The following is a 22,570-nucleotide window of genomic DNA, read 5'->3' as shown; positions in this document are numbered from 1 at the left end:
TTACTATGGAATGGAGGGGGTATTTTTTTATTGTAACGGACATTCTCTGCTACTAATTACTAGTGGACAATAATTTATTGTTAAATTATTTACTTTTAGAATTTTGATTTTTTTAATATAGAAAAACAATTAATAACATTGGATGTTTCTTTTGCAAATAGTAGTGGGTACTTCTGTTACTAAATCCGCACCACTAATTATGCTCTCTATGTTGCCGCCAAAATATATCTAATTCCGTTATTATTATCTCTAACTGATGTTCCATTATTAACCCGTGCAATAATAGTGACATACTTTTATCTGTTGGTAAAATCTGTTGATAATCAGGGAATTTTATGTAGGGCTTGCGACCATCATATCTCGATTTTATGAGTTTATATTATTTGCTATGTGAACACCATTTGAGTTTTTGTTGCTCCATTTGTTAGTGTTTTTGTTGTTCTTTTTATCTATTTTTTATGTTACTTTGATTTTACAAACACTACTTATAATATCGTGGTAGACTCTGCCCATCACTTCTATGTTTGAGCTATTTTTCATACATAAACAATAAAAAGACATGAGCTAAAAAATAAAAACATGAATATATTGAATACGTGAAATACCAATCATCATATACAATATAATTAATTTTTTGAGGCGTTCATACAACGTAACTTATTATAATTAATTTTTGAGGCGTTCATACAATGTAAGTACGTAACTTATTGTAGGTGTGAACAAAGAAAATATTTATCGAGAATCGGTTGGACTATGAGTAGTGTTTTGCATTCGTTCCATTTAAAAGTTGTGTACTACTCCATATTAGAAGTGAATTATCTCCACTAACATATTAAAGAGTGGCAAATTCAATCGACGAGATCCGGGCCGTTGGCAATTTATCTTTTGGAATTAAAAGGTTTGAACGTAAAACGATATTATTAAATATATATATATATGCTGTGTTGTACGTACTCTGTTTTTTGTGAATTTTATGTTTGACAAATTTTACATATTATAGTATTAAACCTTAGTAACACATAACTCAATGATAAAATTCAGTCCCTTCCTGAAAAATATTAAAAATTTTATTTTTAGTCCGTCCCGAAAAGATGAGACTTGTTATTCAATAATAATACTTTATTTATTTTTTCTCTATATATTTCTTATATAAAAACTCATACTAAATCAAATACTTAATTTTTTTAGGATAGAAAGAATATTATTACATTTATAGTAGTACGAATGTAAAAGTAAATGAGGGCATAAAGTGCACGTGGAGAGCTCAACAAACGCGTAAAAAATTATAATAAAAAATAGTACTATAAGCACAAAAAATAGAAGTGGTGGTCCAATCTTCAACCATTTTGTAGATGACCCACACCTCAACGGCACGCCGATTAAGGTAGCTCTATTTAATAAATCCACTATATTTTGACTTAGACTTTTGTATCTATAGCCACTAATATTTTTAATCATTTATTTAACTCTTTTTTCCGACAATATATAAATTCATCCATGCATTAAAGTAGTAGTACTATTCAACACAACAATCCTTTCGCACCAAATACATCCCACAACTACGTTAACTAGAACAAGTCGAAATTCCATCAAAAGAAAACTATATCTTCGAGATGTAGTTTCGTAACAACCTGATTTTTATAATGCTATATTCAACCATATATATAGAACTATACAACAACGCGTTGGCCGGTTCCATAGGAAAATTTGAATCCATGTTTATTGACACTTGGTGTTTAAGACGATTTTCACTTTACTGAATTTCCATTTTAATTATAACCTCTTAATATGAAGTGGGACATTCAAATATGATAAGATAGTATTTATTGAATTCGAGCCGGCTTAGCCCTAATTTTAATTTTGCATGGGCCGTTTTATTAAATCGATTGCTTCTAAGCTAAGCTCATCATTTTGTTATCATAAATATAATCATTCATCTCCTTCATACTATTGTTAATTAGGAGTAGTATAATTTTTTATTTTTAAATTTAAAAAGAAAAGTTCGAATGGTATAATCCATTCTAATATGGGTCCAAATCATTTGTTGGCATTATTTTATACATGCACAATGAAAGATCTGGTGGGGGAGCCATCTATTTTAATTAATGAAAACCACTAATGGGTTGGCGATTTGTAGCTAAAATTGAATCTTACTTTATAACCCATTTATAAAAAAATACCCCATTAAAAATATTGAAAATATTCTACCCACTGCTAATCACTATATATTTACTTATTTTATTCTCTTTTTCGCAAAATACATCAAAACAATATGCTTTACAAATTACACATAAGCACAATTATTCTCTACCTAGTCAAATTTAGAATTTTAATGAATTAAGAGCATCGTCAGTTCATACATACATACATACTACTACTACTACTACTCATATAGGAGTAATTTACAATGTGAAACAAATAAAAATAATTAGGGGTATCTTTCTAGCTTTGGCTTAATTTAGGGGTATCTTACTATTTCTTGCTCAATGAGTGCTCGTATGAAAAGAAAAAGTGTACAAGTAGGGAAAGAAGTAAAAAAAGCACAGAATCAAATGTATTCTAGATGTTTTCGATTAGATTTTGTGCTCGGACAAAACAACTACGAAATCTATTTTGCCTCCATAAGTAAGAAACTTTTTTAGTTTTAAATATATAACTAAAACTTTTGTTTGTTTTCCGATTCCGGGTTGATGGAGAAGTGGAAATCTATCAAATTAGATGTTGGTATGAGAATAAGAACTATTCAAAAAGTTGTTGCAAAATTTATTCTTTAGTTTTATTCCATACACACATAGTTTAAACTTTAAACGCCACCAAATAATCGATAAATTAATGCGTATACGCATTAATTAGTTTCATGGCCACAACTTAATCCAGCAAAAAAATGGCGGCTGCTTTATTTTTCACTCCCATCCTCTAATTAATTTGAAGCAAAGTTTATGTTAAATTGACCAAATAAGATTATATGTATATACATAAATACCATACTAAAAATTAAAAATAAATATAATTGTCATAACAAAAAAAATGCTACTCCCAAGATTAATAAAATAATGAATGGGTCCAGTGCATATAAAAATTATTCCCGCTGGTTTAGTTATTTGAATAAATAATAGTATAAAAATAAGAAAATTGCATTTGTTCTTCTAAAAATGTCAAACAACGAATACAGTATACATGCTCTTTCAGCACCGGATGCTTTCCATCTGAATATTCTACAAAACTCATATATGCGCGTGAAAATTAATTAATGAAGTTTACAAAATTTAATTTTATTGGCTTGGGTCACCAAATATTTGGCAATGAAGCTGCCTAAAAATACTAACCTATATATGCATTGCTGATCTTTATCTAATCTTCATGCTAGATTGGCCAAACAAAAACCCTTGATTTAAATTTTTATGTATGTTTTTGGAGTTGACAAAAACCTATCCAATAAAGATGATTGTATGCCAATATTAGGTTAATATGCATATATAAGTGAACGCCTTACTTGAGTGTGTAGACAAAATTTGGTTGATATGCAAAAAAGAAAACCTTAATTACTCTTAAAGTATGCAGTGATATTAGGTTATTATCTGAAAAAAGTATATATTCTAATAAAAGAAATCTAAACAACTATGTGTACTGCTAGTGATTGATCAAAATAATGTAGGTCAAAATTAATCTTAAAGAATATAAAATATTAGTACTAAACAACCTCTAAAATAATAGCCACGTCAAGTCTCATGCATTTTATCGTGAATAAATGGACTTCGCAGTTAAATTTTTTATTTTACTGCAATATTACACTCATATTTGATTATAAAATTAATATAAAAATAGAATTAGTATTCTACTTACTAATTTTTTGTCTAATTTTTTTACATTTTTTTAAAATTTGGGCGGGTGAAAGTGGAATTTTATAGGGAGGGATGGGTGTAATGCATATACATGTGGGTAGTGTAGTCGTGTCTCAGTTGTCTGTACAAATTTAATAAGTTGAAAGATACTAACATGGGTTAAACCAATTTATGTTTTCAACCGGATATCTATTCCATATTTCCATATCAACTCGTAGTCGCAAGAAATTATTATTGGACCCCACATAAAAAAACCACCACAAACATACACGATGGCCTTTGATTGCATATTAAATTTTTGTAAGTGATTTTATCACTATTATAGTAGCTCTTATTTTACTCAGTAGCTCGCATTTAAATAACATATATTAAGAAAATTAGAGACTATGTAGAAAAATACATATTCCTATGTTTTAGGCTTAACTACTACTAAATCCAGGTCCCGTATAACTTATAAGTGCTCAATTTGAAATAAATGATGCTTTACATTTTTTCAATTTTTTTATAGCAGAATTGATGGAGTGTCACTGATAATTAATCAAAATATTTGTTCTCCAAACACAAGGATTGATAGATTTAAAAAGATGAATTGATAGGACCATTAAGATGGGAATTGAAAATTATGGGCCATGGCATTCAATTTCCATAGCTTTCACACAAACGTGACTCTTTAAAGTTTTCAAGTGTTGGCTTCCCACGCCAAAAACATTCTAAATAAAAAGTATGGGACCGTTAGTGAAAATAAAAGGAAAAATTATATTGGACACATATGACTGGGTTTTTTTTGGATATTTTGGTAAAGCTTCACATACTACTTCATACTCCCTCTTTTCGCGAATAGGAGTCCCGTTTTCCTATTTTAGTTCGTCCGCGAATAAGAGTCCCGGTTCACTTTTACCATAAATGGTAATAGGGTCTCACCTTAACCTAACTAACTCACATTTCATTTAACACTAATATATACAAGTGGAGACCCCTATTCCACTAACCTTTTTCCATCCACTTTTCTTAACATTTCTTAAAACTTGTGCCGCCAAGGAATGAGACTCCTAATAGCGGACGAAGGGAGTAATACTCAATATAACCTTGATATTGTATTTTGGTAGTGCGATGAGATATTGAACTGCTAACAAAGTTATAAACCACAAATATTAAAATTAAATTTGTTTATAAAAAGTAATGATTAAATTTTGCACTAGGGCGTCATTTCCGGTGCATTAATTTGGGGTCAATTAATTTTTTTTTTTAAAAAGTGAGATGCAAAATAGCAGTGATAACTTAATGCTCGCCCACACAGATTATTGAAAGAAAGTCACATGTAAATAAATGATTGTTAGCCAAAGATTCAAACAAATAATACTATGTGAGTGGCTCCCACTCCAACAAAATTAGTTGACAAGTTACTTCCTAGATTTATGTTTCCATTACACATTAGAAAAGATTCAAAAGAGATTCCATGTGAAATCATTTTCAGGTTGTAAAGTTGAGGAAAATAATAAAAGATGACAAAAGTACATATATTCTTTGATTTTGTCAAGAAATAAACAGTGTTTTTTTTTTCTAAGAGAAGCCTATTATTTATCTTTTAAATTGTTTAATGGTAAATTCGTAATCCTAATACCAAAGTATATATTCAACAAACAATATCATCAGACTTTCAAACTAGAAACAGAATGATTCATCTCCAATTTGAGTTCACTTTGATACCACGTTAAAAATAGACCATTCACCCCCTTTAAAAGCTTCATATGGAAAAAGGATTATAAGAGTTAGAATTACCAATTTATCGATGTGGGGACAAGAAGAGATTTCAATAAATAGCAGGTGAGAATGCAAAAAGCAATTTTATTAGGAGTATACAACACTACAATATGAAGTCAGCTAAACAGGTAGATTGATGTGGAACAACATACGAAATTCAGCTCACTTGAAAAACACACCAAAACAATCCCTCTCCTCACCTAAAATTTTCCCAGATTAGACTGAGTAGCTGCCTGCCGGTGGCTGCCCGGCAGGGACTGGAGCTTTAGGCTTCGGTTTCTCGACGACAATGGCTTGTGTGGTGAGCACCATTCCAGCAACTGAAGCTGCATTTTGCAGCGCACATCTTGTCACCTTAGCTGGGTCGATCACTCCTGATTCTACCAAGTTCTCATAAGAATCAGTCAGCGCGTTGTAACCAAACTCCCATTCATTGGCCCTCACTTTTTCCACGACTACCTCGCCTTCCACCCCAGCGTTTTGGGCAATCAAAGCTGCTGGCGCTACTAAAGCCTGCAATTACATTGCAATATATTCGTTCTCATTTTAATGACATCTAACAAATACTGTATAAACAACTTTCTGTGTCATATATTAACAAGTGAAGCAGTTGTCACCTTTTGTATGATATCAGCACCAAGCCGCTCATCGGCATCTTCAAGCTTGTCCTTGATCGCTGGGACGTAAGTTGAGAGATGAACCAATGCAGCTCCGCCACCGGGCACGATGCCTTCCTCAATGGCAGCAAATGTTGCATTTTTGGCATCTTCGATGCGGAGCTTGCGGTCTTCAAGCTCAGTCTCTGTTGCAGCACCAACTTTGATAACAGCAACACCACCAGACAGCTTGGCAATTCTCTCAGCAAGTTTCTCAGAGTCGTAAACAGAGTCAGTCTCAGACAACTCCCTTTTAAGCTGAGCAATTCTAGATTGCAGCTCATCCTTGGATGCAGCATCTGCGATTAGTGTTGTGGAGTCCTTGGTAATGGTTATCTTTCTAGCTACACCAAGCTGGTCGATATCGGTGTCTTCCACGCGCAATCCCAAATCAGTAGCTTGATACTCGGCTCCTGCAACAAAGGAAAACTGAATTAAAAACTAGCACAAGATCCTCAGGGGAGACATGAAATGATGTTCCAAGCTCGGCTGCCTGTGGAACCCCCTTGTTTTTTTACACAACACATATTCATCTACATGTGACATACCAGTCAAAATAGCAATATCCTGGAGAAGAGCTTTCCTCCGTTCTCCAAATCCAGGGGCTTTGATGGCAGCCACATTCACAATACCTCGGAGCTTGTTTACAACGAGAGTTGCCAAAGCTTCTCCAGTGACATCTTCAGCAATAATGAGTAAAGGTGCCCTTAACTGGGTAGTTTTCTCTAACAAAGGAATGATGTCCTTGATTGCTGAGATCTTCTGGTCTGTAACTAATACCCTAGCATTCTCAAACTCAACACTCAGCTTCTCAGGGTTTGTGACAAATTGCGGAGAGATATATCCTCTGTCAATCTGTGGTTAGAAAATACCAGCATTGGTAAAGCACTTTAACATGATAAAAAACACAACACCAGATAGACACAGCACATGCTCACACACACATGCATACCTCCATTCCTTCTTCTACATCGACAGTGGTCTCAAATGAGGAAGATGACTCAATGGATAGAACACCATCCGGCCCAACCTTGTCAATTGCATCAGCAATCATTGTCCCAATTGTCTCATCGTTCCCAGCAGAGATGGAGGCAATGGCTGCAACAACAGCAAAAAAAGTCAGCATAGGAACTACTCCCTCCGTCCCAACTAAGTTGGGTCCCTTCTTTTGGACACACAGATTAAGAAAATGTGTTAAATGATAATAAGATAAAATAGAAGAGGAAAAAAGTAGGAGAGATAAGAGAGAGTAAAGTAGGTGATGGAGTAAAGTAAGAGTGGTTATATGTTTTGTTTTTGTCAAAAAAAGAAATGACTCAACTTTGTTGGGACGTCCCAAAAAGGAATATGACTCAACTTAGTTGGGACGGAGGGAGTACTAGTTTTTATATGTAGTGACATCATCCGAAGAACACCATATGAACATGACAGGTGCAACCTCATGAGTGATGAATGCAATACCTTTAATATCATCCCGACCCTTGACAGGCCTAGCCTTCTTTTCGAGTTCATCAACCAAACCCTGCACGGTCTTATCAATGCCTTTCTTTACAGCAACTGCATTAGCACCAGATGTAACACTGAGGAGGCCAAGTTTGACAATTTCACGTGCAAGAACAGATGCAGTAGTAGTCCCATCACCGGCAGAATCATTTGTCTTGCTAGCAACCTTGACATGAAAAGCAAACTCAGTAACAGATTCAATAACATACGCAGGGTCGGATATTTATGTCAAAATCAACCAACAAATGGCTTGCTCTGAATCCTCTGTGTAAGAGTGACAGAATGCTAAAAATGGTAAACTGATTTTCCAATACCAGAGAAGACCAAAGATGAAGAACTAACCTCCCTAATCAAAGCTGCGCCAGCATTTTCCATAGCATCAGGCAACTCAATGGCGCGAGCAATTGTGACCCCGTCATTGACCACCTTAGGGGACCCAAACTCATCCAAGACAACATTCCTTCCTGCATGAAGTTAATCAAACTTAAACTGGGTGTAACAACACAAAGAACCAAGTCACACACCAGCTTAACCAGCACCCAGAAAGTGCAGAACACTGCTCGCCAAGAACACAAACAAACAATTATAACGGCAGCTTATATGGTCTAGTTCCATAAAGTCCGCATCACAAATCATTTGCTAGATATTTTATCTCCACTACACTAAAGGACAAATTTGCATTGTTTAACATCATCGCACAATGAAACCTGCTTTGTCCCTAGACTCCCTACTCTGTCGACAAAAGCTTCACAAGACAAGGCGATTCACAATTCTTATCATTCCCACACAGACAAACCACCCTAGCAAGAGTCTGCTATGCAGTTAACCATAAAACATCGACAATAAAATAGTTACAGTCTAGTACCAAATCATCATCAAGGTGAACATCAACCATGTAGATATCAATCAAAGACATGATTTTTCTCTCACCCCACCTCATAATAATGCCGAAAATAAAGTCAAACAACAAAGACCAAAATCAACCCCACCATTAGTCAATTGAATTCACAAATTTACAGAAAATGAAGCAAACTAAACGTGCTAACAACACCAAGTTATCCAGAAATTACCCCTGGGACCAAGAGTGAGGCCGACAGCGCTGGCGAGCTTATCGATCCCGGTCTGCATTGCAGACCGTGATTTCTGATCAAAAGCGATCTCCTTTGCATTGGCCCTCACAACAAACCGATTCCTGGACTGCTTCTGCCCGATCCTCTGCCCCTGCTGCAACAACTGGTTCACCTTCCTATTCTTCAATCCATCCTAAAACACACCGAAATGAATAAACAAAATTAACATACATAGGGAAAAAAAAAACAGAGGTCAACCAATCAAAATAAACAGAAAAAGTTTGCAAGTGCGGCACCTGCTTAGAGGAGGAAGGGAGGATGGAGGCTGTAGAGATTGCATTTGCCGACGCCATTTCTGCAGAATGAGAGCTTTTGCGGAATTAGGAGATAGAAGAAGAAATGAGGGTTCTGTTAGGGGTTTGGTGGGAGTGAGTGAGGTCTGACAAACTAGGGCTTATAGAGAGAGAGTGAGGTGAGATGTTCCAGAAGATTCTACCTATATTCAATTTCGAGAACCATTCAGCCATTTCTATAATTCTCGCACAGTGCGTTTGATTTTTCATAAACTATAATTAATCTTAAATTGGAGGACCTGTTGTAATATCTGTAATTTACAGGGGTTAATATGCAATACCTTCATCTCAACTAATTTCCACCGGCATTCTCTAACCATATCAAACATACAATCTCTTTGATCATTGAGTGTCTCTCCATCGGATGGCGACGGCATTCGTAGCAATCTCCTAACTCTACTTTATCTTCTCTCTACAATCACACGCATTTCAAATTCTGAGCTACTCTATGATATAATCCCTTCCTTTTTCCGTATCATAGTATTTTTCTGTTGAAATTTGTTTCTGATTCTTATGCATCTGGGGCTTGTAGTGATCGATCTTCACAAGGAGACGGAATTGGGAAGGTATTTCGGTGTTTCCAGTGATAATCTAGGCACATTAGTGACACTTGAGTTTTCTACTGTATGTTTGGAATAAGAAGCTTGGGTTTAAGATTTATGTAATTCGTAATGCTGCTACGAGTCTGAAAAATCAACATTCCGATCAGTGTCGAGTGTGTTTGTGTCACTGTATCGATTGATTTCTGATAGCGCTGGACGTGGTGCGTACTGCGGCAGCAGCTTTTGGAGGAGCAGTTTTCGGAAAATAGAAACTTGAGCAATGCTGTTGTTTTGTTGTGATAAATGCTGAAAATGAACATTTGAAGTTACTATTTTTTCTGCTTTTTGGTGATTTGTTGTTTTTGTGGTGACACCTGCTAAATGATTGGAAATGATAGTCTTCTAGGTCTCGAGTGATGCAAAAGTTTGATGCTTTGTAGGAATCCAATTTGTATGGAGCAAAATCAAGTTATTATTGAAGAGGCAACTTCAGTGTATTCTGTTTGAGTTTATTGAATCGTAGGCTTTTCCTTAGATTTGAGTTGAGCGACTCTTTTCATCATAATGGGAACCTCACATCGCAGGTTTGTATGGATGTTATGTTGCTCTACGAAGTTGTATAAACTGCTACATATGTAAATGGGTCGCTTACATGGAATAGTTTCTTTGCTTACGCAGTGGGGTCTTAAGGAGATCAAATGACACTGCGCGACTTCTATTAACAACAATCATGGGAATGGTCCTGGGATATTTTATAGGTGCTTCGTTTCCATCTGTTTACTTAAGTAAGGTATGCTCTAAATTACCCAGTAACTTGATGTGTGTCACCATCACCAATTAGGTTCATTATACTCCATCCTTATTGTCTGTCTTTTTCTGGCAGATTAATCTACCTTCAAGTTTAATGACATCTCTAGACATAGCATTCACAGAATATCCTCATAGTTCTACTAATAGAAGTTTTCCAGAAAATCATGGTACCAGAAGTAGTCATTCGACACCTAAGGTCTGATTTTTTTTAATATGTTCTTCATACTCTTGTGACAAATTTCTGGTTTATTTGAAGATTAGCAATGGCTGTATTCATTGATCTATTTTCAGCTGCCTGTACTAGTCTACATGAACACAACTAATCTTTTGGATAGCACACAGTGTTTCTTCCCTGGCTTGTAACAAGTTAAAAGCCGACACGAAGTGGCTATGCTTGTCATTGTTATATTGCATTTTCATTTGCACTGATTAAACCTAAGGTAAAGCGTTTGCACCCTTATGTTTGACCACCTAATTTACAGGGGTTACATGCATAAGCTTGCTCTTTCCAGATCACTGAAATCGGTGTTCAATCTATTTCTGAAAAATTAATGTGTTGTCATAGCTTGCATCGTTTGTTTCACAATGTTCATATTTATTCCACGATTGGTTTAATATTCGCGCGGGGGTATTTAACCACCATCTTTTTGGATTTCAGATATATGTTCCTACAAATCCCCGTGGTGCGGAGTCTTTGCCACCAGGAATTGTTGTCTCAGAATCCGACTTATATTTACGGAGATTATGGGGTGACCCTAAAGAGGTAATAAAAAAGTTGAAATTGATGATAGCCCAAAAAGTCTATGTGAATCTGTGTTTTACTGGATAATATATGTTTCATTCTGAACACACTGAGTATTTAGATTCTCTCAGCCTTAGGTGGTTTCAATTATTTGTTGAGTTGACTAACTTATTGGTTGCTGCCTACTTGCCGCATGGGATGAACTGGTAGGCAATCACTGATGGCTTCACTAATTATGTGCCCCTGATATTGATGCAGTTTTATGGTTGTAGTTATTAAATTGCTGCGATATAACTTTCATTAGTAGGTGGATCAACATATATCCGCAACTTCAAAAACTTTAACCGTCTATCCATCTATTAATATAGGGAGACGTTTGGATGAGAACCTATTTAAAATAAAAACAGAGAACCATTTTCAACCTTCGATCGTGAAAATGACGTTGGATGCATCTCCTTGTTAGATGAGTCAGCACCGGTGTTTGAATTTCTGAAGGAGAGAAAATTATATATAGATAAACATATAGTGAAACATATCTTGCTCTAGATTTCATGCAATAGGATTTTGCTTACATCTACATGCTTGAATTCTCAGGATCTGAAAAGAAAACCAAAGTACCTAGTGACGTTTACAGTTGGTTTTGAACAGATGTACCATATTGATGCAGCAGTGAAAAAGGTTATTTAGAATGTTATCATATTATAGCATGTCTTTTCTTACCCTTGAGAGCAATTATATTAAATTTTAGTTTTGGTATAATTCTGTAGTTCTCTGAGGATTTTCAAATACTGCTTTTTCATTATGATGGTCGAGCCAGTGAATGGGATCAGTTAGAGTGGTCACATCAAGCCATACATGTCAGTGCAAGGAAACAAACAAAGTGGTAATAATCTCCAGGTTTTTGCTAGATTCTGGGCCTTTTCTATTAAGTATCATTTTGGAAACCTATGTGGTGTGTTCTGAAGGGATCACACTTTATTATGCTAAAATAGCAAGTTTGTTGGTGCCTGTCAATGTTTAAACTCACTTTTTAAATATCTTTCTGACTAATTCCATTACACAATTTTGTAACCTGATAGAGGAGATTTAGCAAAAGCTGATTACCTCTTGTTCATTCATTATTAGACATATCTGATAAAATTAAGAATTATAGTAGAACCTATCTTGTTTTTTTTTTTTTTTTTTTTTTGGGGGGGGGGGGGGGGGGGAATATTAGACTAAATCTCTCCACTTCTTTCAACTTCCATGTTTTCGGCTTATACAGGTGGTATGCAAAGAGGTTTTTACATCCAAATGTTGTATCAGCTTATGATTACATTTTCATTTGGGATGAAGATCTTGGAGTTGAACACTTCAATGCTGATAAGTAATAACCTTCTTCTATTGTTCCAAAAATTTCAGGTCATGTATATGACAACCTTTTTCCCATCACTTTATCTGTTACTTTCTCAACTTTGTAGGTATATTCTGTTAGTTAAAAAACATGGATTAGAGATCTCCCAACCAGGTCTTGAACCCAACAATGGACTTACATGGCAGATGACTAAGAGGAGAGGTGACAGAGAAGTTCACAAGTAAGTACTGATTTACAGTTCAGCCCCAACCTCCCCTACCCTTTCTTTTCTACATTAACCTCTTTCCTAGCAAAGAGAAGATATGTATTTGTGAAAATGCAAGTTGATTGATAAACAGGGATACCGAGGAGAAACCAGGGTGGTGCAGTGATCCTCTCTTGCCTCCATGTGCAGCGTAAGTACTTTCAGTGAATATGCATTTCTATCTTTCTTTTGTTTCTGCATGCATCTGTATATGCATTGAACCGTGTTTGTGTGGAATTCCTGGGTAACACCATCAACTGTGATATTCTGTACCAAATCGATATTCAAGAGGATAATATCCATATAGATAATGTTTGGAACTTTTCTTTGAAATTCTGTTATGGTGAGAGGAAAGGGTGCCTCTTAATTCAAGAACATTCCTCACTATATAAAATTTGTGAAGGGTTTAAAATTAGACCTCTCTTTGAACCATTTTGTAAGCTGTTAATTTCCCTTGCCGCATAGAGATTTACATATCTGTATATTTTAATTTAACTCCTGACCTGGACATTTTCATCTGGCAAGTGTCACTATAATAATTTGTATCTTATCATTTTGCAGCTTCGTAGAAATCATGGCTCCAGTATTTTCACGTGAAGCTTGGAAATGTGTTTGGCATATGATTCAGGTGTTTGTCAAATTGGCGGAATACCACTCTGCCTCTCAAGTCTTGCCCACATGATTTTCTTGTTTATTTCAGAACTTCTCGGTAGAGATTGTTATTTAACCCTAACTCTTTATAATCTTGCACTTGCAGAATGATTTGGTACATGGATGGGGATTGGATTTTGCATTAAGAAGATGTGTTGATGTTAGTTTCTATCTCTATGTGTGTGGGCAGTCACTCCTGTTTTATCTTGAATTTGTTTTTCAACATGGGTGGCTCACAATTTCTACCTCCTTGGTCAATCTCATTGTCACTTGTGTTTTTCCCTGCAGCCTGCACATGAAAAAATTGGTGTCGTTGACTCACAATGGATTGTTCATCAAGTGATTCCATCACTTGGAAATCAGGTTTAGAAATACACCTTGCTAACAGCTTAATCTTCCAACCTACTTGCTGGATCTTTTTGTCTAAATCAGTTTTCTTGAATGTGTATTTTAGCTCTAAAGTGTATTATACCATCACATTGGAACTACTGTTTATATTCAGTAGAGATCAGTTTGAAACTACTATACTTAGTAGAGATCAGTTTGATAAGGACATTACTTTGGGCCAAAAAATTTGGCTATTTTGTGTGTAGGGGAGTTAGATAGAGACCAGATTTAATGCTCAATAGTTGGGATGTGACAGTTTGTGATTAAAATTTAACAGTCAATCAGGCTTTCAAATGTTTAGGATTTGTGGGATGCTTTTGCTCCTTCTAAACGTTTGTACTCGACAATAACTATCCTCTTTACCTTGCCACTTGTTGATAAGCATAGTTACCTGGTTTTCCTTTGGTGTGTCATATCATAAGCCATTCTTTCACTACTTACTCAGAAATGTCGTTGGAAGTGTCACTAAAGTCAAATTTATTTAAATCCGCAGGGAGAGTCTGATGATGGAAAAGCTCCATGGCAAGGGGTATGTACATCCATAACTATGTATAGCTTGGTTTGAGTACCACTATAACTTTGCAGTGTTTTTGTTTCGTTTCATCATATCATAGGTACGAGAGAGATGCAGAAATGAGTGGAGGGTTTTTCAGGATCGGCTTTCTACTGCAGACAAGTCATACTTACTCCCAGGTGTAGGATAATGCGACGGCCAGCCAGCCCTGCCCTATTGTGTGTATATCGCATGTCATTTTCCTTTACTTTCCTATCATCTCAGATTCTCGAGTGCTGTTTTGTAGTCTAATTCTTTCTGTGGGATGCAGCTTTTCACAAGGCGTAGATTGCCCACATTAAGATTAGTGTAAAATAACCATTAGAATTAGATGATGTTTAAGAGCGCGTGTTGGGAGCAGGTATGTAGAATTGTTTACCTGAATCTTTTCCAAGTGCTATTCTATGTTTCTGTTCCAGTGATCGATATTAAACCAGGGGTTGATCCTATATTTTCTATATTATATTATATTATAACTACGCATCAAAGCTTTGTTATGTGCGTCAAATCATTAGTGAGGATATGGAGGAAGAATCACTTAAAACACCTTCTGAACACTCAAGTCTTGTGGGATTGAATGATCCACCAGATGAATACTTTGATGTCTCGGAACCTCTGGATTATGATCAATCAGAAACTGGTTGGCAATCTGACTATGACCAGTCAAGATTAGGAAATTCGACATGGCATATCATAACAATGTTTCAGGTGATTGGGTCCCAGCTCATTTCTGAGGAAGCAAATGAAATAACTTTCCCCCAATATTGAGTAACAATTACAATTGATAGATGATATCATGAATCTCTTGCCACAATATGGATATCATACAATATGTTTCTCAAGACTGATGGATAGTCAAGCAGAGTGTTGGGAAAAAGGCATTCCTGGTTGGTCAAGAACTACCTCGAGGTATCATATAACAGAGCTTACTTATGGGACACTGTCTTTAACTTTTCTGTTCACATTCTCTTTCATTGCTTGCGCTAGGCATTCATTAGCAGAGAAAAGTTGGGAGCTATGGGGTCCTTGAAATTAATAATTTCGTGTGACTTCAAGTTATCTGAGAGAACATAATAAATATGAATAATACTATCAAGTAGTTCCAGTTGTCTTATGTTATGGTATGCTGTCATTCCAGTTGGAAAGAAATTTAACTGTGCATTTTACTTAGTTTCCATCATGTTCTTCAAATTGTGCTTGGGAAAATAGAGTTTAACTGACATGTACCTTTTATTTAAGAAGATATAGTAATATCTGTGTGAATGTGATGATGGAGCTCAATTTACTGTGAGTGGCACTTTCAAGTAATTTACAACTTTGTGTTGATATTGGATCCTCAAGTGTTGCGAGTCGAGTGACCAGCCTTGTTCTGGGCTCAGGTAAAACTCATTGTTTTTATGGTCATTCACTCGGCATTCAAGCTTATTCATTTGATTTACTCTATCACTCTCTTTCTCAATGACTTGCAATATTATGCAGGCCAATACACCTGAAGAGCTAACGGAATGTCTAATTAGAACCTGCCGCCTTAACCATTTGGACATCACTAAATCATTACTACTAAAACACAACCCACACCGATTCTCTTGTAATACACCAAACATGAAAAATTGTGTTGATAACCACGATTGCTATGGTTTTTGCGTTCAACTTACTCAAATTCGCATTATGTTTTTGTTGGGAAAATACTTGCTGCTTCATCATGTATCCGACCTGGGACATGAAATGTTCTTTCACTTTCTCTCAAGTTATCTCCACTTCGATAATATTGAAAGAAAATTTGAATTCAAGCTCAAGGCGATTAGATGATGTCGAACAAGTCTTTAAATTAGTACAGTATATTTAAAAGTTGTGATCTTGAATGTTATTTTTCTCTGTCATTTCCCTTGGGATCTACTTAAGTAACTATATTAGTGTTTGTCAAACACAGGAAAAATGGAATTTGGTGGATGGTGTATTGCACTAAAGAAGAAAAGGTAACAGTAATACTTAGAAATAAAGGATCGTGATTAGAAATGATTGTCACCTAAAATTTCAGAATTTGCTCTTTACATATTGCGTTTTTTTTCTTGAAGCAATAATGTAATAGGGCCATCTTTAGTCCTTGACAGAATTGAGAGTAATAGGGGTTTTAAGCCAATGCCCAACCCTACTACCTCTAACTTGGCATGTGACATGTTGGGATTTTATTTAATTCGCCCATAAATTCTTGTTCGTTTTTTCAGAGATATGTGTGTGGCTGTCTCTCCCCTACATTCAATTCTAGCCCAATAATAGTACTATGCACAAAACATCACATATCAACCCTCCATTCTCTATTATACACCGATCAAATATTACTACTTTCTCTAATGAATTTTATCTGTAGATATTTTTCTATGATAATTCTCTTTTCCACATTTGATAAATATTTCTCTACGTACTTTTTAACATGTAGTCTGTAATAGTTCATAGTAAAAATGAAAGATTTGGTTGCGTGTATTTCAATACACTTGAACACTTGATAGCTTGGGTTGAAATTAATAGATTAAGGATGTTTTGCAATGAAAGTTAAAAAAAAGTTTATTTAGTGATGCACAAGATAGTAGTGCAAATTTGCTATCAGTTAGTTGTGATGATTGTTGCTTGGTAATGATTAATTCAAACCCTTATATCATGAGTCATCCATCACACCTACAAAATTATTATTGCACCATGCCAGCCCCAAAACATTTTTTCAAGATTGGCAACTATGCTTCCAAGGAGCTGAGTTTTCATTCCTCCTTACTAAAATTCATTATTATGATATGCACTACAATAACCATCCAATAATCCTTAAATAACCTTAATTGTGATATTGACCCATTAAAATTATACGTAGATAGATTCCTTCTATCCATAACAATTAGTCATGTTTATTTAATGTAATTTACCTATATATTTTTAAACTTTTTATCAAATTTTAATTTTACAGTCAAATTGTTGATTCGTTATGATTTCGTACAATCAAGATTTCAGCACTAACATAGTTTGATGAACTATCAGACATCTATGTTTTAGGCAATGAAACAATATAGTATACTAGTATTATATACTAAATTAAATAATTTTATTTGGTGAATTATAATTTATATTAAATCATGTTAATGCTAAAATCTTGACTGATTACAAAATGACAAGAACTTAATAATTTACAAACAGATTTTAAAATCAATAAACAAAACCAAAATTTGACTAAAGTCAGAAATTTAGTAACAAATGCGCCATTTGTTTATGGAAATTTTATTTTTAACGATGTATGTCATATTTTCTACTGCTTAATAATGTTTCTATCATATAAAAAAAAAGCATTTTTGTATAATAGTAGTACTGTATTAATTTTGTAAATATTCGTATTAAAATAATTCCCTAATTTGTCTTGCAATTGCCGCAGATCAGAAGCGTGGGCCCCCTGTTCCTCAATCAACATTTAATCCAATTGGGCCATCCTCTCATCCACCCTCTCTCCCATGCACCATCACCGCAGTGGATAACCAACACTCCTCAAGAAAAAACCTTATAATTTTCCCTAAAGTAAAACAATGCAAATGTACTTACTTTTTTTTCCATTAAAGTCCAATTGTACAGTTCAGACACAAAGCCCACATTCTATCTTCTTTACCCTATCTCCCTCACTGCTCAAAACCCTTTTTCCCTTTTTTTTTCATTTTTTCTCTAAAATTGAAACTGATTCCCTCTGCAAAACCCCCCAATGACTTGAAAAGTATCGTGTTCGTCCCACCATTTCTGAGGTGCAATCTAATTTTCATCTTCATTTCTGTGTTTTTTCCGCAAAAGTTCACATTTTTAAATTTTTTTGTGCCCTCTGCATGTTCGTGTTTGTGTATCTCTTTCATTTCGAGTTATCTGTTTCATTTCAGAGGCTGCTGCTGAATGGGCTTTAGGTTTTGTGTTTGTGAGTGGGGAAATGGATTTTTGGATTTTGTATTTTTTGAATTTGAATATTTCATTTCTTTTTTGCGGATTTCTTTAAGTTTTTTCGTGAAATATGTTAGGCATTTGTTATTACTAGGTAAACTTTTCCTCCTAAAATTTCCCATTTTTTGTGTTTTATTTCCATTTTATTTTCTAAGACTATTTTTTTTAAAGAAAAGAAAGATATATTTTCTTAAGTAAAAAGAAGGAAAGATAATTTTTTAGTACTATTATTATTGATTTTTAGCGCTTTTAAGCACAAACTTTAAATCTTGTATACCGCCTTATATACATCTATTATTTTTTTAATCTCCACATCCATGTTATAATAATAATAATAATAATTTGGTCATACATTATCAGACTTATGTCAAATTCAGTCACTCTATTATCCACAGAATGAATCTCATCCATTTTAAGGATAATTTTCGCCCAAATTTGTCTTATAAAATCTTGAAATATATGACTATTACTATAGAATCTTGATATTGACAATATATGGGTGTACTTTTGTTGTTATAGTGTTGAGCGTCAGGCCTAATAGATTATGCTATGAATAATAGTCAGAACATGGCTAAAGTTGATCCTTATGGCTGCTGGGATGGAGCTATTGATGGAGACGATGAGTTGGACAATATGCTTGGTAGCATCCTCGACTTTCCAGATTTTCCGATGGAGGGTTTGGAGGGGGCCGATTGGGATGCGAGTAAGTCGCAGTATCTAGGGCCTATTCCGATGGACGTGCTAATGGGGCAGCCAACCAAAGTCGACACAGGGGCAACAGTTTTCATGCAGCCTATTCCCATGGACGTGCAAATGGGGCAGCCAGCGGTTGCTCAAACCAAAGTCGAGATGGAGCCCCCGGTTTTCATGCGTAAACCTGATGCTCTTGTGAGTTGCTTTTCCTTCAGTTCTGTCTTTCGTTTCAGGAATTGGTGAATTGTTTGATTGAAATTGTCGATTGCTTACACAGGTTTTTGTGCATGTACAATTAATATAGTTACATGATAACTTAGTTAATTATTTATACGATGATGAGTCAAAAGCATGAGATATCCGCTGTTATATTTGTTGTCTTCCCGCTGGTTTACCTAATCTCATTGGGCTTGTTTTTGGTTTGTATGCACCCTATAACACTAATTAATCTGATTTATTCTACTTTGTGGTTTTTTTCTTGTTTTCCCCGAATGCTGATTGCGTAAAGATTGATGCTACTCCCCAGGAAAAACAGCATTCCTACTGGTTCAGTGATGATGCCTCTGCCTCGTGTATTCGTCGACAGAACAAATCCGTGGAGGTGCAAGAGACTGTCACGTTTCAATCACAAAGCCCAGTATCCGTGCTTGAAAGCAGCATCTCCTCGTCGACTGGGAAGAGCTTGCTTAAGCCTCATCCAGCCAAGCGAGCAAGATCCAAACGGGCTAGACCAACGGGCATGAGTCCATGGCTCGTAATATCACCCGTTCTCCCCACCTCTTCCAGAAAGACTTGCAATGCAAAGAAAACAAAGGAGATGAGAAAGAAACCAACTCATCCGCCATTCGCCCCCAAGCAAATGATGGAAGACTCGTCTCAGTCATCTGATTATTCACAGCCAGCAAATGCAGCAGCTCAACAGCGTCCCATCAAAAAGTGCACTCACTGTGAAATAACGAAAACCCCGCAATGGAGGGAGGGCCCATTGGGGCCAAAGACGCTCTGCAATGCATGCGGTGTTCGTTACCGATCCGGCCGCCTATTCCCAGAGTACCGTCCAGCAGCGAGCCCGACATTCGTGTCAACTCTGCACTCCAACTCCCACAAGAAGGTGATAGAGATGAGGAACAAAGGTAAGAAAATGGAGCAGTCTCCACAGCTCGAATTCATCCCAGTGAGTAGCTATCTGCTTGATCCTATTTGCTGAAACAGAGTGCTCTGTTTTAGTTAGGTAACCAATTTAGTCAGTCCTAGCCTTTGTTTTAGTTCTCCTCCGGTTTTGAGGTTTGTTTTTCTTGCTGCGACTTGGGTAGAATCTTGTAAAAAATCGAGTCGAGTTGAGTCCAGCCTAGGTTAGGATAATTTTCACTGTATTAGTGTCGTGAAGAAGCTGGTGGTAAGAATAGAGAGTTTCATTATGTTATGATGATACTATTTGTCTTCTTTGAAAAGTTAAGCCAATTTTCCTTATTAAGATTCTTTCACTTGTTGCCAATTTATGAAGAACTAATCCATACTTTGCTAAAGTTTGTTTATTATGCATAGGGTGGATACTATTATTTTCATTATCAATAGTTACTCCACAAAACATGTTTAGTTACTCAAAATCAAGAGTTGACAACCCTACAGTTGCTCCTAATCTCTCCATCCCCTCCGGTTAGGGTGGTGATATTTCCCATCTTGATCATCGCGTTCGCAAAGTCACAGAAGAAAACCGCAGAGTTGTTACTGTAGAGCTGTGCGATGGCTTTGGTCGCTGAATCGTTGGCAACCAGCACTTGATCAGACTGCAGAATTCCTCTCCCTTTCAACAGATTCCCGAAGTAATTTCTGTCGAATAGGTCTCTGGATCTGTTGTCGAGCGCCACAGTGTTGTTGCCGTCGCTGTTGACGGGGCACGCGGACTGGAGCTCCGGGATCAGGCTGCTGTCCAGCGTGGGGTCGGGCACGCCGCTGCCGCTGAAGTTGGACAATCTGTCGCTGAAGAGCGCGCACTTTGTTAAGCCGATCGTGTGACCGCCTGAGATCATTATTTTTTAATCATTATTGTAGATCATAGTGAAAAAAAAAATTGGAGATTGGTCGGATAAAAAGAAATTGTTTGACCTGATAAAGCAACGACGTCTGTGATGTTTAGGCCAAGTGCGTCGAATTTGGAAATGATTGAATCGAGAGACTCGAAGGGGGAAGGGAGACCATTGGCTGCTGTTTGGTTCGCAAATAATCCGTCTCTTCTTCCCAAAAATACCTTCCATGTTGGGCCTCCACTCTACATGGAGTCTCAATTTTCTCATTCATATGTTCAATCTCGAAACCACATTATCTCATTAAAACAAAATAAAAAAGGAAAAAGAAAAGAGAGCAAAAGAAAAAAATATTTTACTGATGTCGTTTGAGCATCACCAAAAGACGTTTTATGCAAGGATAGAATAACACTACTAAAAATTTAATTTCATGATTAATATTTCATTTTCACAATTAATGAAAATAATGGTTTCTTCATAGTTTTGTGTTAAAATTATGTCATCGACTATCAAGTAGTAGTAGTACTACTAGACCACTAGTAGTGGATGGAGGTAGTATTGTAATACTATCAATTAATCACGTTACATAACAGTTGGTGTGACATCTTTATGCACACTCACTCACCAACACAACCGAGTCTCGTGCAGCTATGGTGAGAATATCTGCACACGAAACGACGCCGCTGCATGCAGTCTCCACTGCACTTTTGATCGTGTCAATCACTTCATATCCTCTAGCTGAATTCAAGTTAGGGAGAGCAAACTTCTCTCCGTCACTTCCATCCAACAACACCGACCCATCGCACCCCTAAAACGACATCATCGATATACATTCAATCAAAAGATAATGAGACACTTATATATGATGATATCGCTTACTAACATTGACGAAGCAGTCGTGGAAATGGAGGCGAAGCAAAGAAGCAGCCATTCTCATCTCGTTCTTTATCGCGTTCCTAACTTCTCGCCGCACAATGTTTAGTAAGTTGGGGCAACTTTTAGAGTAAAAATCTGGACTTAGTTGAGACCGGACAACCACACATAGCATTAAAAAGGCCACAACCCTAAGTTTGTAAGACTTGTCCATGATGTTTAAGCCAGCTAACTTGGTTTATTCCAAGTGTTGATTAATGGTGTCAATTTATAGGCAAAAGTTTTAGTTCCATTAGTGTGGGATGACTTCAAAACCTAATACATTTGATTTATTATTACATAAGATGGAAGATTGACAAGACATTGCATGTTGCTAATGTTCGTTATATTTCACTCGTGTGTGGCGGCCGGCGGCTAGTGCTCCAACTAGTTGACTAATTGTGAAATCTTTTTTATGTGATAGATAACTTAAATTATCATTGTAGCATCATTGTGGGATTGGATTTTTTGTGTAAAGAAATACAAAATTACAGCATGCTTATAATAGCATGCATG

The 22,570-nt window shown here is 36.0% G+C and overlaps 4 protein-coding genes across 7 annotated transcripts; 2 read left to right on the top strand and 2 right to left on the bottom strand.

The window, feature by feature from the left end:
- Positions 1-5,667: 5,667 nt before the first annotated feature.
- Positions 5,668-9,268, bottom strand: LOC125214101 (ruBisCO large subunit-binding protein subunit alpha). The gene is made up of 8 exons (XM_048114982.2): positions 9,129-9,268; positions 8,833-9,025; positions 8,105-8,226; positions 7,721-7,928; positions 7,212-7,357; positions 6,808-7,114; positions 6,221-6,672; positions 5,668-6,116 (listed from the first exon to the last, which is right to left on the bottom strand). The coding sequence occupies exons 1-8, from the start codon at positions 9,183-9,185 to the stop codon at positions 5,820-5,822; spliced, it is 1,782 nt and encodes a 593-aa protein (XP_047970939.1). The 5' UTR covers positions 9,186-9,268; the 3' UTR covers positions 5,668-5,819.
- LOC125215241 (uncharacterized) lies at positions 9,255-14,915 on the top strand. 2 transcript variants are annotated; one of them, XM_089069311.1, is made up of 15 exons: positions 9,255-9,377; positions 9,450-9,751; positions 10,406-10,517; positions 10,611-10,733; positions 11,196-11,300; positions 11,874-11,957; positions 12,047-12,162; positions 12,544-12,645; positions 12,740-12,853; positions 12,972-13,028; positions 13,439-13,505; positions 13,635-13,688; positions 13,817-13,891; positions 14,409-14,444; positions 14,530-14,915. In XM_089069311.1, exons 2-15 carry the CDS (start codon positions 9,699-9,701, stop codon positions 14,617-14,619), a joined length of 1,188 nt encoding a protein of 395 aa, XP_088925437.1. In that variant the 5' UTR covers positions 9,255-9,377; positions 9,450-9,698; the 3' UTR covers positions 14,620-14,915. The 2 variants fall into 2 exon arrangements, with proteins under 2 accessions (XP_088925437.1, XP_047972560.1); XM_048116603.2 differs by lacking the exon at positions 9,255-9,377 and adding an exon at positions 10,168-10,311 and having other exon boundaries at positions 9,498-9,751.
- A 3,129-nt stretch (positions 14,916-18,044) lies between these two features.
- LOC125213864 (GATA transcription factor 11-like) lies at positions 18,045-20,592 on the top strand. Of its 3 annotated transcripts, none has more exons than XM_048114631.2 (3): positions 18,045-18,238; positions 18,986-19,313; positions 19,627-20,592. In XM_048114631.2, exons 2-3 carry the CDS (start codon positions 18,993-18,995, stop codon positions 20,323-20,325), a joined length of 1,020 nt encoding a protein of 339 aa, XP_047970588.1. In that variant the 5' UTR covers positions 18,045-18,238; positions 18,986-18,992; the 3' UTR covers positions 20,326-20,592. The 3 variants fall into 3 exon arrangements, with proteins under 3 accessions (XP_047970588.1, XP_047970586.1, XP_047970587.1); XM_048114629.2 differs by having other exon boundaries at positions 18,945-19,313; XM_048114630.2 differs by having other exon boundaries at positions 18,047-18,238; positions 18,945-19,313; positions 19,645-20,592.
- Positions 20,593-20,635: 43 nt separating this feature from the next.
- LOC125213865 (peroxidase N-like) lies at positions 20,636-22,242 on the bottom strand. The gene is made up of 4 exons (XM_048114632.1): positions 22,026-22,242; positions 21,768-21,950; positions 21,225-21,387; positions 20,636-21,138 (listed from the first exon to the last, which is right to left on the bottom strand). The coding sequence occupies exons 1-4, from the start codon at positions 22,227-22,229 to the stop codon at positions 20,726-20,728; spliced, it is 963 nt and encodes a 320-aa protein (XP_047970589.1). The 5' UTR covers positions 22,230-22,242; the 3' UTR covers positions 20,636-20,725.
- Between the last annotated feature and the right edge of the window lie 328 nt (positions 22,243-22,570).

The sequence above is a fragment of the Salvia hispanica genome, chromosome 3 (assembly GCF_029641045.1).
Source record: "Salvia hispanica isolate PSC_SH4W2 chromosome 3, Shi_PSC_v1, whole genome shotgun sequence".
Lineage (NCBI taxonomy): Eukaryota > Viridiplantae > Streptophyta > Magnoliopsida > Lamiales > Lamiaceae > Salvia > Salvia hispanica.
Note: the sequence above shows the minus strand (reverse complement) of the source record. Positions and strands in the feature narration are given on the sequence as shown.

Coding starts and splice junctions, on each gene's coding strand:
- LOC125214101 (XM_048114982.2), bottom strand. CDS start 9,185: ATGGCGTCGGCAAATGCAATCTCTACAGCCTCCATCCTCCCTTCCTCC. Junction 7,115..7,211: donor ATGTAGAAGAAGGAATGGAG/GTATGCATGTGT, acceptor TTCTAACCACAG/ATTGACAGAGGATATATCTC. Junction 6,117..6,220: donor GTGCTGATATCATACAAAAG/GTGACAACTGCT, acceptor ATGTAATTGCAG/GCTTTAGTAGCGCCAGCAGC.
- LOC125215241 (XM_089069311.1), top strand. CDS start 9,699: ATGCATCTGGGGCTTGTAGTGATCGATCTTCACAAGGAGACGGAATTG. Junction 10,734..11,195: donor GTAGTCATTCGACACCTAAG/GTCTGATTTTTT, acceptor TTTGGATTTCAG/ATATATGTTCCTACAAATCC. Junction 13,506..13,634: donor GTGTTTGGCATATGATTCAG/GTGTTTGTCAAA, acceptor TTGCACTTGCAG/AATGATTTGGTACATGGATG.
- LOC125213864 (XM_048114629.2), top strand. CDS start 18,975: ATGAATAATAGTCAGAACATGGCTAAAGTTGATCCTTATGGCTGCTGG. Junction 19,314..19,626: donor TGCGTAAACCTGATGCTCTT/GTGAGTTGCTTT, acceptor GATTGCGTAAAG/ATTGATGCTACTCCCCAGGA.
- LOC125213865 (XM_048114632.1), bottom strand. CDS start 22,229: ATGGACAAGTCTTACAAACTTAGGGTTGTGGCCTTTTTAATGCTATGT. Junction 21,951..22,025: donor TCCACGACTGCTTCGTCAAT/GTTAGTAAGCGA, acceptor ATGTCGTTTTAG/GGGTGCGATGGGTCGGTGTT. Junction 21,139..21,224: donor AGACGTCGTTGCTTTATCAG/GTCAAACAATTT, acceptor TAATGATCTCAG/GCGGTCACACGATCGGCTTA.